The sequence below is a fragment of the Nematostella vectensis genome, chromosome 7 (genome assembly GCF_932526225.1).
Source record: "Nematostella vectensis chromosome 7, jaNemVect1.1, whole genome shotgun sequence".
NCBI lineage: Eukaryota > Metazoa > Cnidaria > Anthozoa > Actiniaria > Edwardsiidae > Nematostella > Nematostella vectensis.
In genome coordinates, this window is record NC_064040.1 from 3,708,780 (window position 1) to 3,720,898 (window position 12,119).

Genomic DNA, 12,119 nt, shown 5'->3' on the forward strand with positions numbered 1-12,119 from the left:
AAGAATAAACCGCCCTCTTTTTGAATAAGCTCCCCTTTTATGGCGTGAGCATACGTTGGTGCACTACCTCTGTACAACAAAAATAGCTGGAATATCACCGTTTTTTTCAAACACAAGACAATGTTTAATTCCAAAAAAATTTATTTAACGAACATAACCAATAGGGCATATTGCATGCATTAATACTGTCTGAAACGAACGATCAAAGATAATTTTCTTTCGGCACTAATAAATCAGATATTACTATCTTGAAACTATAAACATTTAGTCTGGACCAATAGTTTTATCCAGTAGTTACTTTAATGGTACCACTACAAATCAAGGTTTCATTTAACCCATCAGTCTTACAGTATAACACAAACTACGAAATCTCTTAGTTTGATAGGTGAATTGTCATAAATAAAGACTTACACAGACGAGAGGCATCGGAAATGAGAAGGCAAAGCCTGCTTAGAGAATAGCTAAATCAGGTAAGGACACAGCATAATGCTAACAGTGAATGCAGCGCTAAAATTGCTATGTGAACAGTAGAGTTAGATCGCATCAATGTCAAAGTCCTCGTCTTCTTCAATGGCTTGCTGAGGTTGCTTTTCCACCACCACTTTGAGTTGCTCTGCCTTGTTGTCGTACACCAGGTCGTCATCCTCCTCTTCGTCTTCCTCTTCGCTTGACTCCTCTTCCTCAGCTTCCTTCAGCCAATGGACAAAAGGCTTCACCTTCTCGTGGATCTGAGTGGAGATCTCCTTGCTCACATACTTTTTGGAAACCTGCAGTAAATATAGAAATCGCATGACATTTCAGTACACTTTTGGGACATATTCAAGCTAATAGGGGACTTGCGCTAAGAAGTCACTTGACTTTTTGCATGGCAAATTCCAGCCAAAATAAACCCCAGAAATGGCTGCGGCCTTCACCCCAGACAAGGACGAAAATATAAAACCTTTCAATGGAAATAAGCCCTTTCTGGCACAGAAACTTTCTGTCAGATTGGTAAGAGCTGAAAAATTTACTTTTTGTTTCGTTATTTTGCCGTAAAAACCCTGAGCGCACGCAAGTTTGCCACCCAAAAAGTCACGTGATCTCTTAGCGCAAGTCCCCTTAATGCCAGTAGTAATGTGCTTCAGCCTAACAATCGTAGCCCCTTAATAATGTCACCACTTGAAAAGGAAGGAAAAGCAGAGGAAGAATTTGGGTATTCAAAACTACCTCTCATGCTTCCTTATTTGCTTTGGGTGGGGATCCCCAAGAAGGAAAAACAGTACTTCAAACATGCAGATGGTGTCAAACTTCATGCCAACCTTAAAGATGTGTACCTTTTCAGCCCACTGAAGCACAATCTCCTCCTCAATGAGATCATTGTCATAGAGAGCCTTGAGAATGTGTGCTGCTTTGGGCATGAGCTCCTTCGGGTAAGACTTGCCGACCAGCATCTCAAATGCACCAAGCAGGTACTTCTGTGCCTTATGATTCTCATTCACAAACTGAAAAATTAAAAGCATTTATCATGCTCATTCAATGATGACCCATAAGACGCCAGCATTTTAAATTTGAAATGAGGCCAGAGCCCACATGAAGCTTTTCCTTCTGGATCAAGTGTACATATGTTAAACTGAATTGGGTTTTGTTTGGAATAAGTATCATGTTAAGAAGGTTCTTACCCTGAGAAAGATCATCCTGTATTTAGGGATTTGCTTCAGCATGTGTGCATCAAACATGATCTCTGAGATGGCCAGTACTGCTTTGTCACGCACATCTAGGCGTTCTGCTTCTGCCACTATCTCCTTACCAGTCATGTCTACTTTACCCAACTCTTTCTTACTCTGGAAACAATTTTTAATTAACATAATCAATTTTATGTACAAAAAGCAAAAACGAAAACAAAAATAACTGAAGCTTAGTTAGCTTAACTGAGAGAGGATAGTGGCATGATCAAGAGCCTAGAATTTGTTTTACTTCCGTGCATGTAAATACAGTCTAATTTGAGAGAAGGGGGTTGAGGGAAATTCCAGTGAATGTCATTACTATTACATTAACTATTTTGTTCCCTTTAAAGATGTTGAGGTACAAACTCCAGATGTAGCCATAAGTGCATAATGGGCTTGCTGAATATATACCTTGACAAACTCATATAACATGTTGAATCTCTGTTCCTCGGGCCTCTCAAGATCATCAGTGAAGGTGAGACCCTTGACACCAGATGTCAGGTCTTCCATTCTACGCTGGACAGCAGCCTCACTAGTATCCACACACCAGTCGTCCTCAGCAGATGCATGTATCTGGCGAAAGAGGTACAGCATCTTTTATATGTCATTGATACACATTTATTTGATATAGTCAAAGTCTGGAGGTCAATGAAGCTTTGGCAGGTCTGGAAAGTCTGAGTTCGCCTTTGTGGCAACACACAGTAGTAGTTGATCCACTTACATGGTTGTTGATTTCAGGGATGTCAAACTTGTCCACACCATTGGTCTGATTTTCGGTATGAGTGGGGCTTGATTCACCATTCTGGTTCTTCTTCCGACGTTCCTTTTTGTCCCTGGAAAGTAACAAAAACATAAACATAAACATATAACAGTTATGTTATTAATCTTATGATATGTGTGGTGTGTGGCTCTATGTTAAGAGTACCCTAAGCTGTACTTACTTCTTGGACGGAGTACCAGTTTCACCAGTAGGGGGGTTTCTACAGATGTATGTTATCAATCTGTGTTGAAGATTGATGAATCCTTGATGACCACATGCCTTGCAGTTTTGGCCAATTCTTTCCTTGCGAGTATCAACAACCTGTTAAGACATTGGATTTTAACACTAAAGTAAAAAAATTATTTTTTAACACTAAAGTAAAAAAATTATTCTTTGGAGGTTAACTGAGAGCCACCAAGCCAAAGTTAATTTTCAAACTGTTTTCTACACAAGCACTGACTTGCATTGGAGAAACATATGTGCAATTTGGTTGAGTTTTTTTAATTTTTCATGCGCCACTGATCTGCTCTCGAATTCTACGAAATAAAAATACCTTCTTTTCAAAACTCTATGAATGTACACAATCAATATTTCATTTTTTTAACTAAGCCCACTGTATCATGTAGTTTTAAACAGAACCAGCCTTAGACGACTGCAACCCCTTTAATTGATAGGCTAGATGCCATAACAGGTTTGTAGATAGAAACTCTGAAAAATTAAGTATTTAACCAATAGGTACATCTGCAAACTTGACCTTACCAGTACAGTTTCAGGGTTTTCACAGCTAGAACATAGCACAAATCTCTCAATAAACCCATCCAGGATTTCCTGTAGCTTGTCTGCCTGGTGAGCTCCATTGACAATGTAACGCTCATTCTTCAGATCTATCTGGGTTTGTGCTCCAAGCTCACAGCCAAAATACTTGGTGGGGTCTGCAAGAGGGCACCACTAATCAATAAAGCGAGCAGGGTCACAGCTCATAACTGTTCTTTATTATCATGACAGAAGATAACTTACATGAGGGTGGTCTGGACAGAGCCTTGGCAATGTCTGGCATGTTCACAATAACTGTCTTGATGCCATTCCCTTTGCCTTCCACCTACAACAACACAATGTGCAATTTCAGTACCACCTACAGAGAGAAGTATCACTAACAGAATGTAAGGAAAAGTATTCATTTTTTTATTTATTTTTTCCCTCGTAAGTCTAAATAATTGTTTTAAAATCTGTATATTATCCTGTATGAAACAAACAACACGTAGTATTATATCACTTACGATAAACATGGATGCATTCGCAATCTTTACCTACCTTAGCTATGAGTTTAGGCATTTTGTAGCGGTAGAACTGGTCCATGTTCTTGCGGTTGACGTTGACCAGAGCCATGTTGATATGTGCTTTCTGTGAAGTCTACTGTTTTTTAATCGCCTGAAGTAATTGCTTGTTGGACTAGCAAACCGAACCTTTGTATTCGTCATAAACCTTTTTGAGTTAGTACTCCTCACGTCTCTTAGGCCTTCGCGCCTGCTATGAGGTTGTATTGATAGCGGAATCTTGATCCTACTTAGTTGATTCCAACCTGTAAAAAATAAAACATTTTATTGCTCAAATTGGGTTATTTTATTATTAAAAATTAATCATCTTGGACTTGTTGTTACAAAAACACTCTGATAGTAGAAAAATAACGGAATTTTCTACCTGAAACAGGACTCATACTAGGGCAGGTGCAAGGGCAGTTAGCAACAATTTGCTTTAAAGAGCTTACTTTCAAGAAGAAATGTCAATTATGTAAAATTCCAAACCTATTTGACCTATTCATTGATTTTTTTGGTCTTTGCATACCTAGTATTAAAAAATAAGTAAGGTGTCATTCTTACCATTCCAAACACAAAGACATGCAAATGAACAAAGTCAATTGTTTCATTTCCATTTGCATACATTTAAATGAGGAACGGCACATGAAAACAAAGATGTCTGAACTTGGCCAAATAGTTCATGCTATCTATCAATATTAATAATTTACTTTTACTTTAACAATGTTAACATGTAATAATGATGACTTGGTGAATCAGTATTTGTGAAATAACCTAGCTTGAGGTTGTTACGAATTTGTCTTGATAAACAAAAGTAACATTTGCAACCTATAAGGGGGCTGGGATATGACATACTTTTCAATACATTCTTTGTTATTCAGCCTCCCTTCATTGTGATAAATTTAAATAAAAAAAGAAATCTCTCAAACTTTCATACATCTCAATGACAAATGATACAATAAAAAAAGATATAATAAAGGCAGGGTATCTAAACCAATACAATGCTTTAATTAATATAGCTCAAGATTTCAAAACATTGTGATGAAAAACACCACAATGGTTAACACAGTCGTGAGAGATAAAATGGGAATTTGTGGAAATGGCATAATCATAATAACAATTGCACATATTTGAAAGGAAAAAATAGAAAATTTAAATGAATACATAATAAATACATTTGCTATAGATCAACTTAACAGGAGCTGGAACCACATTAAAGTAATTAGAAGAAGTATATCCTTGTCAGTTAGTACTCAATTCTTTCCATTTAAACGAAAATTAATATATTCCAATCTAAAATGTCCATAGCCTACCGAGCAGTCTTCCAAAGAATCCAGAAAGCTTAAATATTTAATGATCAAAATAGAGTTGGTCTACCATAGAAAAGGAAGTTCAAAACAAACAAAGGATATGGATAAATGAGTGTAACAATGATTTAGGAATAAATACAAATTGAATAAACTCAAATTACAAGATTTTAAGAAAAATAAATGAAATGAAAGGCAAGGGCACGAAATTTGTATTTGTTTAATAGTAAACACCTGAAAAGCTAGGACACAGAATTTCCTATTCTATGAATTTCCTAAAATACGTGGCAAATGTTACTCCGTGAAATAGAGCAAGGCTTTGTGTTTGTCTAGTTTTTGAGAAGGCTGACGCTTGCTTAGAATTGAAAATTTTGAACATGAGGGCAACAAAGAACATGATTTCCAGTGTTATTTCCAATAATAAGCAAGTCAAACTAAAACACCACAGCTTCCATCTCGTCGTGAAATAAATAGTTTTGTCGGGTTAAAATTTAGAATTACGAGGAGTAGGTTTCGAGGAGTAGATGGTTTGAATATTAAGTAAGTTGGCCGTCGCTCTCGAGGGAAAAACTCATGAAATCGCAATTATTTTGTCGAAAATATTAAGTGTTTCGAACAATTCATCGGTTTAAATTTAGGCAGCTGTACGAGGCAAACTGTAGTTAGATTATACTGATAGAAACTCTAGAAATACCTGTATGATTCGACAACTTCATAAAATCGTCCTGCAATGACGAAATCGGGGTTGTAATCGAAGAACTTGGACTAAGCCGAGAAGGGGAAAAAATCCCTAAATACAGACCTAGACAAGACCAAATGACACATAATTAACGACCAATAAACGTAGTTAATACCTGCTTCGGATAAAAAGGTCTCACGCTAAAAAATAACGTTAAAATAGAGACTTTGAAACGCATAACACTCACCTTGAAGAAGGCTGAGTTTTATGTAGATAACTTGGTGAACGCCACGTGATTTTTATATTTTACGTCACAGTCCTACTGCGCATGCCTGAATAAAAATAGTGTTCGATAAGGCATCGTTCTATTGAAATTCGCTCGATATTGTTCCGGAGATTTTACTGTTTCCAAGCTTTTATTTCTAGAAAAAAGAATATCATAGTTCACTAAAAAGAAAAAGCATATATTCGAGGATTTAATTTGATTTATTCTCTACAGTTGTTTTCATACTAAACGCCCTCGCACCCTAACCCGAAAATAGAATAGATTTTCCGGGATTATCACGAGGGCTTCCGACGAGCCCGTGAAAAGTTACTCGGGAGAGATTTGTTTATCGGCGACAAACGTTTTGTGCTCCTTCCCAATTTCAAACAGTTTTAACTGTTTCCATCTTCTTCATTTTAATCTTGCAACGTCATTTACAAAGAGTCTCACACTTTAGAATTGTGATGTCTGATTACATCTACTTTTAGTAAAAGGAAAAAGTGCAAAAGACCAAGAAACGACCAAGTTGCACGATTCGTTCAATTGGCGCCAGTTCACGGTTATTTGCTGTGTTTTACTACTATCAGTGCTTTTGTCCGCTTAGAAAAAGATTAAGACAATCCAAGATGGCTGGAAAATCCATCCCGTTCCCTCTCAAAGACATCAAGTCCGTTGTTGAAGTCTTCCGCCAGGAACTGAGAAATGATCAACCTAATCTTGCACAGTTATCCATCGTTCTTGGTTTCTTCGAAAGTGCTTCCACTATGAAGGCAGGGGATACGACTTCTACTCCAAGCCTAGACGAGGAGACATTTGATGCTCTTCATTGCAAGTTTATGGCTCTTCTTCAACGCGATTTCACGTTTAATGCGGGAGGGTTGCCTGCTACAAGGGAGATAGTAAAAAATGTAGCGGACCTGGTTTGGGGATGTCTGGCAAAATCCTACTTCAAAGACAGACCTCATATTCAAAATCTTTACAGCTTTCTTACTGGTAAGAATCAAAGTATCATCTAGTCTTGTTTGCACCTTTGTTATTGTCTGACTGTTTGGACTTTTTTTAATTGTACATGGAGTTTTGAAGTTATTTATTTTTGTATAACAAACTTTTACTAAATTACATTGTTTTGGTGGTAGTGGTAAGCTATTACATATATGAAATGGAGCAGAGTAGGTTTACAATAAACCAATGCAATAATTACCTTGAAGGCGTCTGGTTTTAAAATGAATAATCCAATTACAATAATAATGAATATGGTGATTAATATATCGTATAATAATGTATTACAGTAAGGACACAGAAAGCGGGCCATGGTGAACAACTTTGACCAATCAGATTAGGCTTGAACACCGTAAACATTTTTAAAAGAAAAGTTCAGCCAATGAGAAACACCGGACGTTGTTTATCACTCAAGTGATCGAGCCACTTTCCCACTGTCGACGACTCATTGTCTGAACTTTTTTCAAAATGTTTACGGTGTTCAATCCGAATCTGATTGGTCAAAGTTGTTCAGCATGGCCCGCTTTCTGTGTCCTCACTGTAAAAGGGGGGGAGGGTAACAAAGCAGATTCATTGTTTTAGGAGGCTCACCTTGTTTAGATTTGAAAGTGTGTGCAGCAGCGCTCAGAGTTAGGGCTTTGCTTCATTCATCACAATGTAAACTTTTCAAGCCTGGTGCATATACACATGCATGAACACCAGTTTTCACATTTGTGTGGCACGGAAACTCATGTACACTGTGTTAACAGATTGAAGAAATTTTTAAAATTTGTTTACAAAATTGTTTATATAAGTACTAAGGTGGAACTAAATTGTTATTTAAAGAAGCATTTGAAATATAAGAAAAAAGAAATTTTCGAAAACATTATAATTATTTTGCTAAAGTGTTCTTGTTCTTATTTTTTTTATAAACATATGATTAAATAATCCGAAATATTCCATCATAATACCTGCTGGTGAAAAAAGATAATATAACGCTTTTGATATTGATATATCTCCATCATTTCAACTCTTGCATTGCCATGGTGATTTTTATTAACCCAAATGGCATAGTCATAGCATTGAAACAAATATTTTAGTCGCCTTAAAGGAACAATTAATAGTTCAATCAATCCCAATTCAATCCTGAATTGACTCAGTTCAATGAATCCCCTTTCAATCAATCCCACATAGTAAACAGAAATTTAGTACACAGATCCAGAAGTGAGAGGCACATGCATTACAGTGATGCCCCACCAGCTGCATTATCCTAAAGATGGAGTGCAATAGCATAAGTGATATGAGAATAAAAGTTTACAAAACCATGGAAAGAGACCCCCAAGTACTTAATTTTAACTGTTTTTTTTTTATTCACTTTTTGACCCCTTAATATTTTGTTCTCCATCTAGGGAATCGCCTGGACTGTTTTGGTGTTGCCTTTGCTGTGGTTGCCATGTGCCAAGCTCTAGGTTATAATGACGTCCACCTTGCGCTGTCAGAGGACCATGCCTGGGTGGTATTTGGCAAAGATAAGATAGAGACGGCGGAGGTAACCTGGCATGGTAAAGGGAATGAGGACAAGCGAGGAAAGCCTGTGATATACCAAGATGATGACAGATGCAGTTGGCTCTACCTTAATGGCAATGCTGTGCACTGTACTAGACACATGGAGGTTGCCTCAATTATATCATCTATCAACCCTAATATCAACCACACCACAGATAGCATTCAGCTTTCACAACTGCAACAGGTAGGAGTCAGTTCTTCACACTACATTTGGCATCAGCATGAAGCTTTAACAACTACAAACATCATTTGGCTCATCTTTGAAAATCAAATATCTTGTTTGTTATCCACTGGTTTAAAAACATCTCATGTCTGTTTGCAGGAACTGCTTTGGCTGTTGTATGACATGGGACACATCAAGACGTAAGTACAGTCTGCTGCACTGCAGTACAGCTTTCCTAAGGTTTAAATTAAGGTACAATCCCCTATTATTATTATTTTTATTTTTTTATCTGTATCTGAAGTGAAGATGTTTGCTATGACTATTCCATTGTGCTATGACTATGAGCAATCCCCACATCCAAAAATTGAAACCAGTGAAACTGCAACAATGTAAAATTACTGGGATTTTTAACCTTAACCTCATGTTTTGACCAGTACCAATAATGTTTGTTCTTAATGGTAACAGAAAGCAATTACAAGTCCTTTTTACCCCTGATATTCTGAATACTTTCTTGTGTATCTTTTGTAAATGGTGTGTAACAAGGTAATGAGGCTCCACTGTAGTTTATCCATTGAGATTGCAGGATTTGTAACAGACCTCCACGTTATTACTTATGCCATGATTTACTATGGTTGTTGCTAATATTATCAAAGATACCCCCATGGTTATTGCAAGTCTTTCACCTTGGTATCTTATGATTATTGCCTTATACAAAGATTCCAGATTCAGTTATGAATCCCGAAATCAAATAATTATCACAAATTCCAAACTCAATATAATGCTCTTCCTTTCCCCCCCCCCCAAAAAAAAAATGAGCTCATTTTTTCTTTGAAAGGACATGTGAGCAGCACACACTTATGTACAAGAGTAGCGTGTGCTGATTCTTTGACCACTCTCGCCAACTCTCAAAGACACTTTGGTCGGAGTCTAGTGAGAGCTAGAAAAAGTGAAACTCTCATTGACTTTCATCTCCGTTTGGTCAAGGCTTTAGACTTAGACACCCCATGCTAACTTATACCTAGGTATTTCACAGTTCTTACTTTGTAACCGATTCTTAGGTACCCCATGGCTATTGCAAATCTTGGTGACTTAGAGGAGATTTCACCAACACCTGGTAGGCCACCTGCGGAGGAGCTGTTTAAGGAGGCCATTACTGTTGCCAAGCGAGAGTATTCAGACCACCATATCTATCCATACACTTATTTGGGCGGCTACTACTATCGCAAGAAGAAGTACTACGAAGCCATTGCATCATGGGTGGATGCTGGTTATGTGGCTGGCAAGTAAGTTTTATGTACATGTTTACTGACTATGGCATACTAACTTTAACTCCAAGTCTATAGTGATTATTTATTACTGTAACTGAGTTTTATGCGCCACATTGATGAATTGTGAAAAAGTGCAAGTTAGGTTGCATACCACATTACTAAACTATGAAACACTGCAAGTACATTTATGTGACAGATCGCTGACTTATGACACAAGTGATCGAAGTGAATGAGTTTGACTGTAATAAACTTCCCTTGTTTTCACACAGGTATAACTACTCAAAGGATGATGAAGAGATGTACAAAGAGTTCCATGAGATCGCTAATGACCTGATCCCTAACATCCTAAAGGATGCAGTAGCAAAAGCAGATCCTAGTGGAACAGGGAGCACCAACCTCACGAGCGACCCAAAGTTCTTTGCACTCGTGTTACAATTCTATGATGGAATCTGTCTATGGGAGGAAGGCAGCCCGACTCCTGTCCTACATGCTGATTGGGCTAAAAAGCTGGTGCAGTCCATTGGGAAGTTTGCGCCAGAGTGCAGGTCAGCATTTAATGCGAACACAGATGACGCAGAAAGTGCAGGCACTGCAGAATTCGGGTCTAAAGAGTCTAAACCTACATTAAGCTTGCGTAGTGCTAAGATGAGAGAAATGAAGAACTTGATTACAACATCTGGAAAACTTAATACCAGTGCTATGAAGCTCCAGTTGACTGCACAGTCCCAGGTTAACGTGCCAAAAAGCCGGCGAAGGTCCACGCTGAAAACTGCTGACTACCTCTATGATTACGACGAAGAGATCAAAGCTGAAGGTGTTCCAGGGGAAGAAGAAGAAGATGAAATATTCCACACACGAAAACGCAAAAAGACACGGGATGAAGACAGAAACTGGAATGCTGCAGCGATTGTTTAATCGCTATCTTTAAAAGCTAGGTCATGTATATTTTAGGATTGGTTCGAATCCATAGCCAGTACAAAGCCCCCCCCCCCCTCTGGCATCATTGGCATACCTTTAAACACCAAGATTTGAATACTTGTTATATTTATCCCCTAACTGAGAGAGGTGTGTGATACTAACTAAACCTTAGTGATAGGTGTTTGTTTTAACCAACACAATTCATCTTGTGTAGAAAGAGTTGTGGCTTTACCAACATATCCTGATATTTTTATTACAAGAGTGTAATCAGTAACATAGCTGTGTAGGTTTCGGTAGCGAAACAAAGTTCAGGTATACCCCACTTGTGGCATTTGTCTAGTTTTGGTATGCTGGTCCCTTAAAAGTTTTTATTTTTATTCTAGTGCATCCTAAACGTCAAAAGGGTACTTGTTATTATATAAACAGATAAATACTACTCATTTCAAATTATAATGACGTGACAGTTTATTCAAGTAATGTTGAAGAAGTCTTTGATACGCTTTCTTTGTGTAAGCCTTAACTTATTTCCTACTGCACTGCCCTCTACTGCCCTAAAGAAAACCCCATTATCTTTTGTACCGCCCTGTGTCGCCCTAAAGAAAACCCCATTATCTTCTGTACCGCCCTGTGCCGCCCTAAAGAAAAACCCATTATCTTCTGCACCGCCCTGTGCTCTCCTAGTATGTACTACAGTACCAGGCCCCGATGCCCAAATGATGATGAACTCATTCACTACTGCACCGCCCTTAGCCGGTGTAGCAAGCCAAAAGGGTTTGGTAAGAAACGAGACCGGGTGTTTTTTCGTATAAGCTTTCACTGAGTGAATGACGTGAATCACGTTCTGATTGGTCTGGAACCTTGTGCACTCTAGTCGAGGTGCTAATCGTTAGAGCGAGCTTCAGACATTTCTGGCGTCTCATATTAATAGCATTATCAGTATTTCCTCTTATTTAAATATCTTTGATTTCTAGCTCTGGAAGTTGGGTAGTTTTCCTACCAAAAGTGATATTCATTCATATGAAACCACAGGTAGCCCAGGCAATGGTTTTAGCTCTGGACAAGCTTCCAAACCATTGCCTGGGCTAAGTGTGATAAATCGTGTGATCTTGCGCGAGATCGTTTTCAGTCAGGTACGCAGGTACACCGTGCACGCTTTTATTTGATATACTATTATTTTATTGGCGTTTTGGCGAAACCTA

At 38.0% G+C, this 12,119-nt stretch overlaps 2 protein-coding genes across 4 annotated transcripts; one reads left to right on the forward strand and one right to left on the reverse strand.

Annotated features, from left to right (window-relative positions):
- Positions 1–123: 123 nt before the first annotated feature.
- Positions 124–6,129, reverse strand: LOC5514954 (eukaryotic translation initiation factor 5). Of its 3 annotated transcripts, none has more exons than XM_032384506.2 (11): positions 6,010–6,129; positions 5,778–5,885; positions 3,775–4,042; positions 3,481–3,562; positions 3,223–3,395; positions 2,645–2,784; positions 2,425–2,536; positions 2,115–2,276; positions 1,659–1,820; positions 1,314–1,481; positions 124–767 (listed from the first exon to the last, which is right to left on the reverse strand). In XM_032384506.2, the coding sequence occupies exons 3-11, from the start codon at positions 3,847–3,849 to the stop codon at positions 534–536; spliced, it is 1,308 nt and encodes a 435-aa protein (XP_032240397.1). In that variant the 5' UTR covers positions 3,850–4,042; positions 5,778–5,885; positions 6,010–6,129; the 3' UTR covers positions 124–533. The 3 variants fall into 3 exon arrangements, with proteins under 3 accessions (XP_032240397.1, XP_032240396.1, XP_048585855.1); XM_032384505.2 differs by having other exon boundaries at positions 1,299–1,481; XM_048729898.1 differs by lacking the exons at positions 5,778–5,885; positions 6,010–6,129 and adding an exon at positions 5,938–5,996 and having other exon boundaries at positions 1,299–1,481.
- Positions 6,130–6,267: 138 nt separating this feature from the next.
- On the forward strand, positions 6,268–11,421 carry LOC5514955 (menin). Its single transcript, XM_001635021.3, has 5 exons — positions 6,268–7,020; positions 8,415–8,755; positions 8,894–8,934; positions 9,793–10,017; positions 10,272–11,421. The coding sequence occupies exons 1-5, from the start codon at positions 6,654–6,656 to the stop codon at positions 10,915–10,917; spliced, it is 1,620 nt and encodes a 539-aa protein (XP_001635071.1). The 5' UTR covers positions 6,268–6,653; the 3' UTR covers positions 10,918–11,421.
- Positions 11,422–12,119: the final 698 nt, after the last annotated feature.

What these genes read in the sequence shown, in the direction of transcription:
- LOC5514954 (XM_032384505.2), bottom strand. Translation starts at nt 3,849, where the DNA reads ATGGCTCTGGTCAACGTCAACCGCAAGAACATGGACCAGTTCTACCGC. An exon ending in TGCCTAAACTCATAGCTAAG is followed by an intron (nt 3,563 to 3,774) that starts GTAGGTAAAGAT and finishes GTGTTGTTGTAG; the next exon opens with GTGGAAGGCAAAGGGAATGG. An exon ending in TCCCTGAAATCAACAACCAT is followed by an intron (nt 2,277 to 2,424) that starts GTAAGTGGATCA and finishes CTCTTTCGCCAG; the next exon opens with ATACATGCATCTGCTGAGGA.
- LOC5514955 (XM_001635021.3), top strand. Translation starts at nt 6,654, where the DNA reads ATGGCTGGAAAATCCATCCCGTTCCCTCTCAAAGACATCAAGTCCGTT. An exon ending in GACATGGGACACATCAAGAC is followed by an intron (nt 8,935 to 9,792) that starts GTAAGTACAGTC and finishes ACCGATTCTTAG; the next exon opens with GTACCCCATGGCTATTGCAA. An exon ending in GCTGGTTATGTGGCTGGCAA is followed by an intron (nt 10,018 to 10,271) that starts GTAAGTTTTATG and finishes GTTTTCACACAG; the next exon opens with GTATAACTACTCAAAGGATG.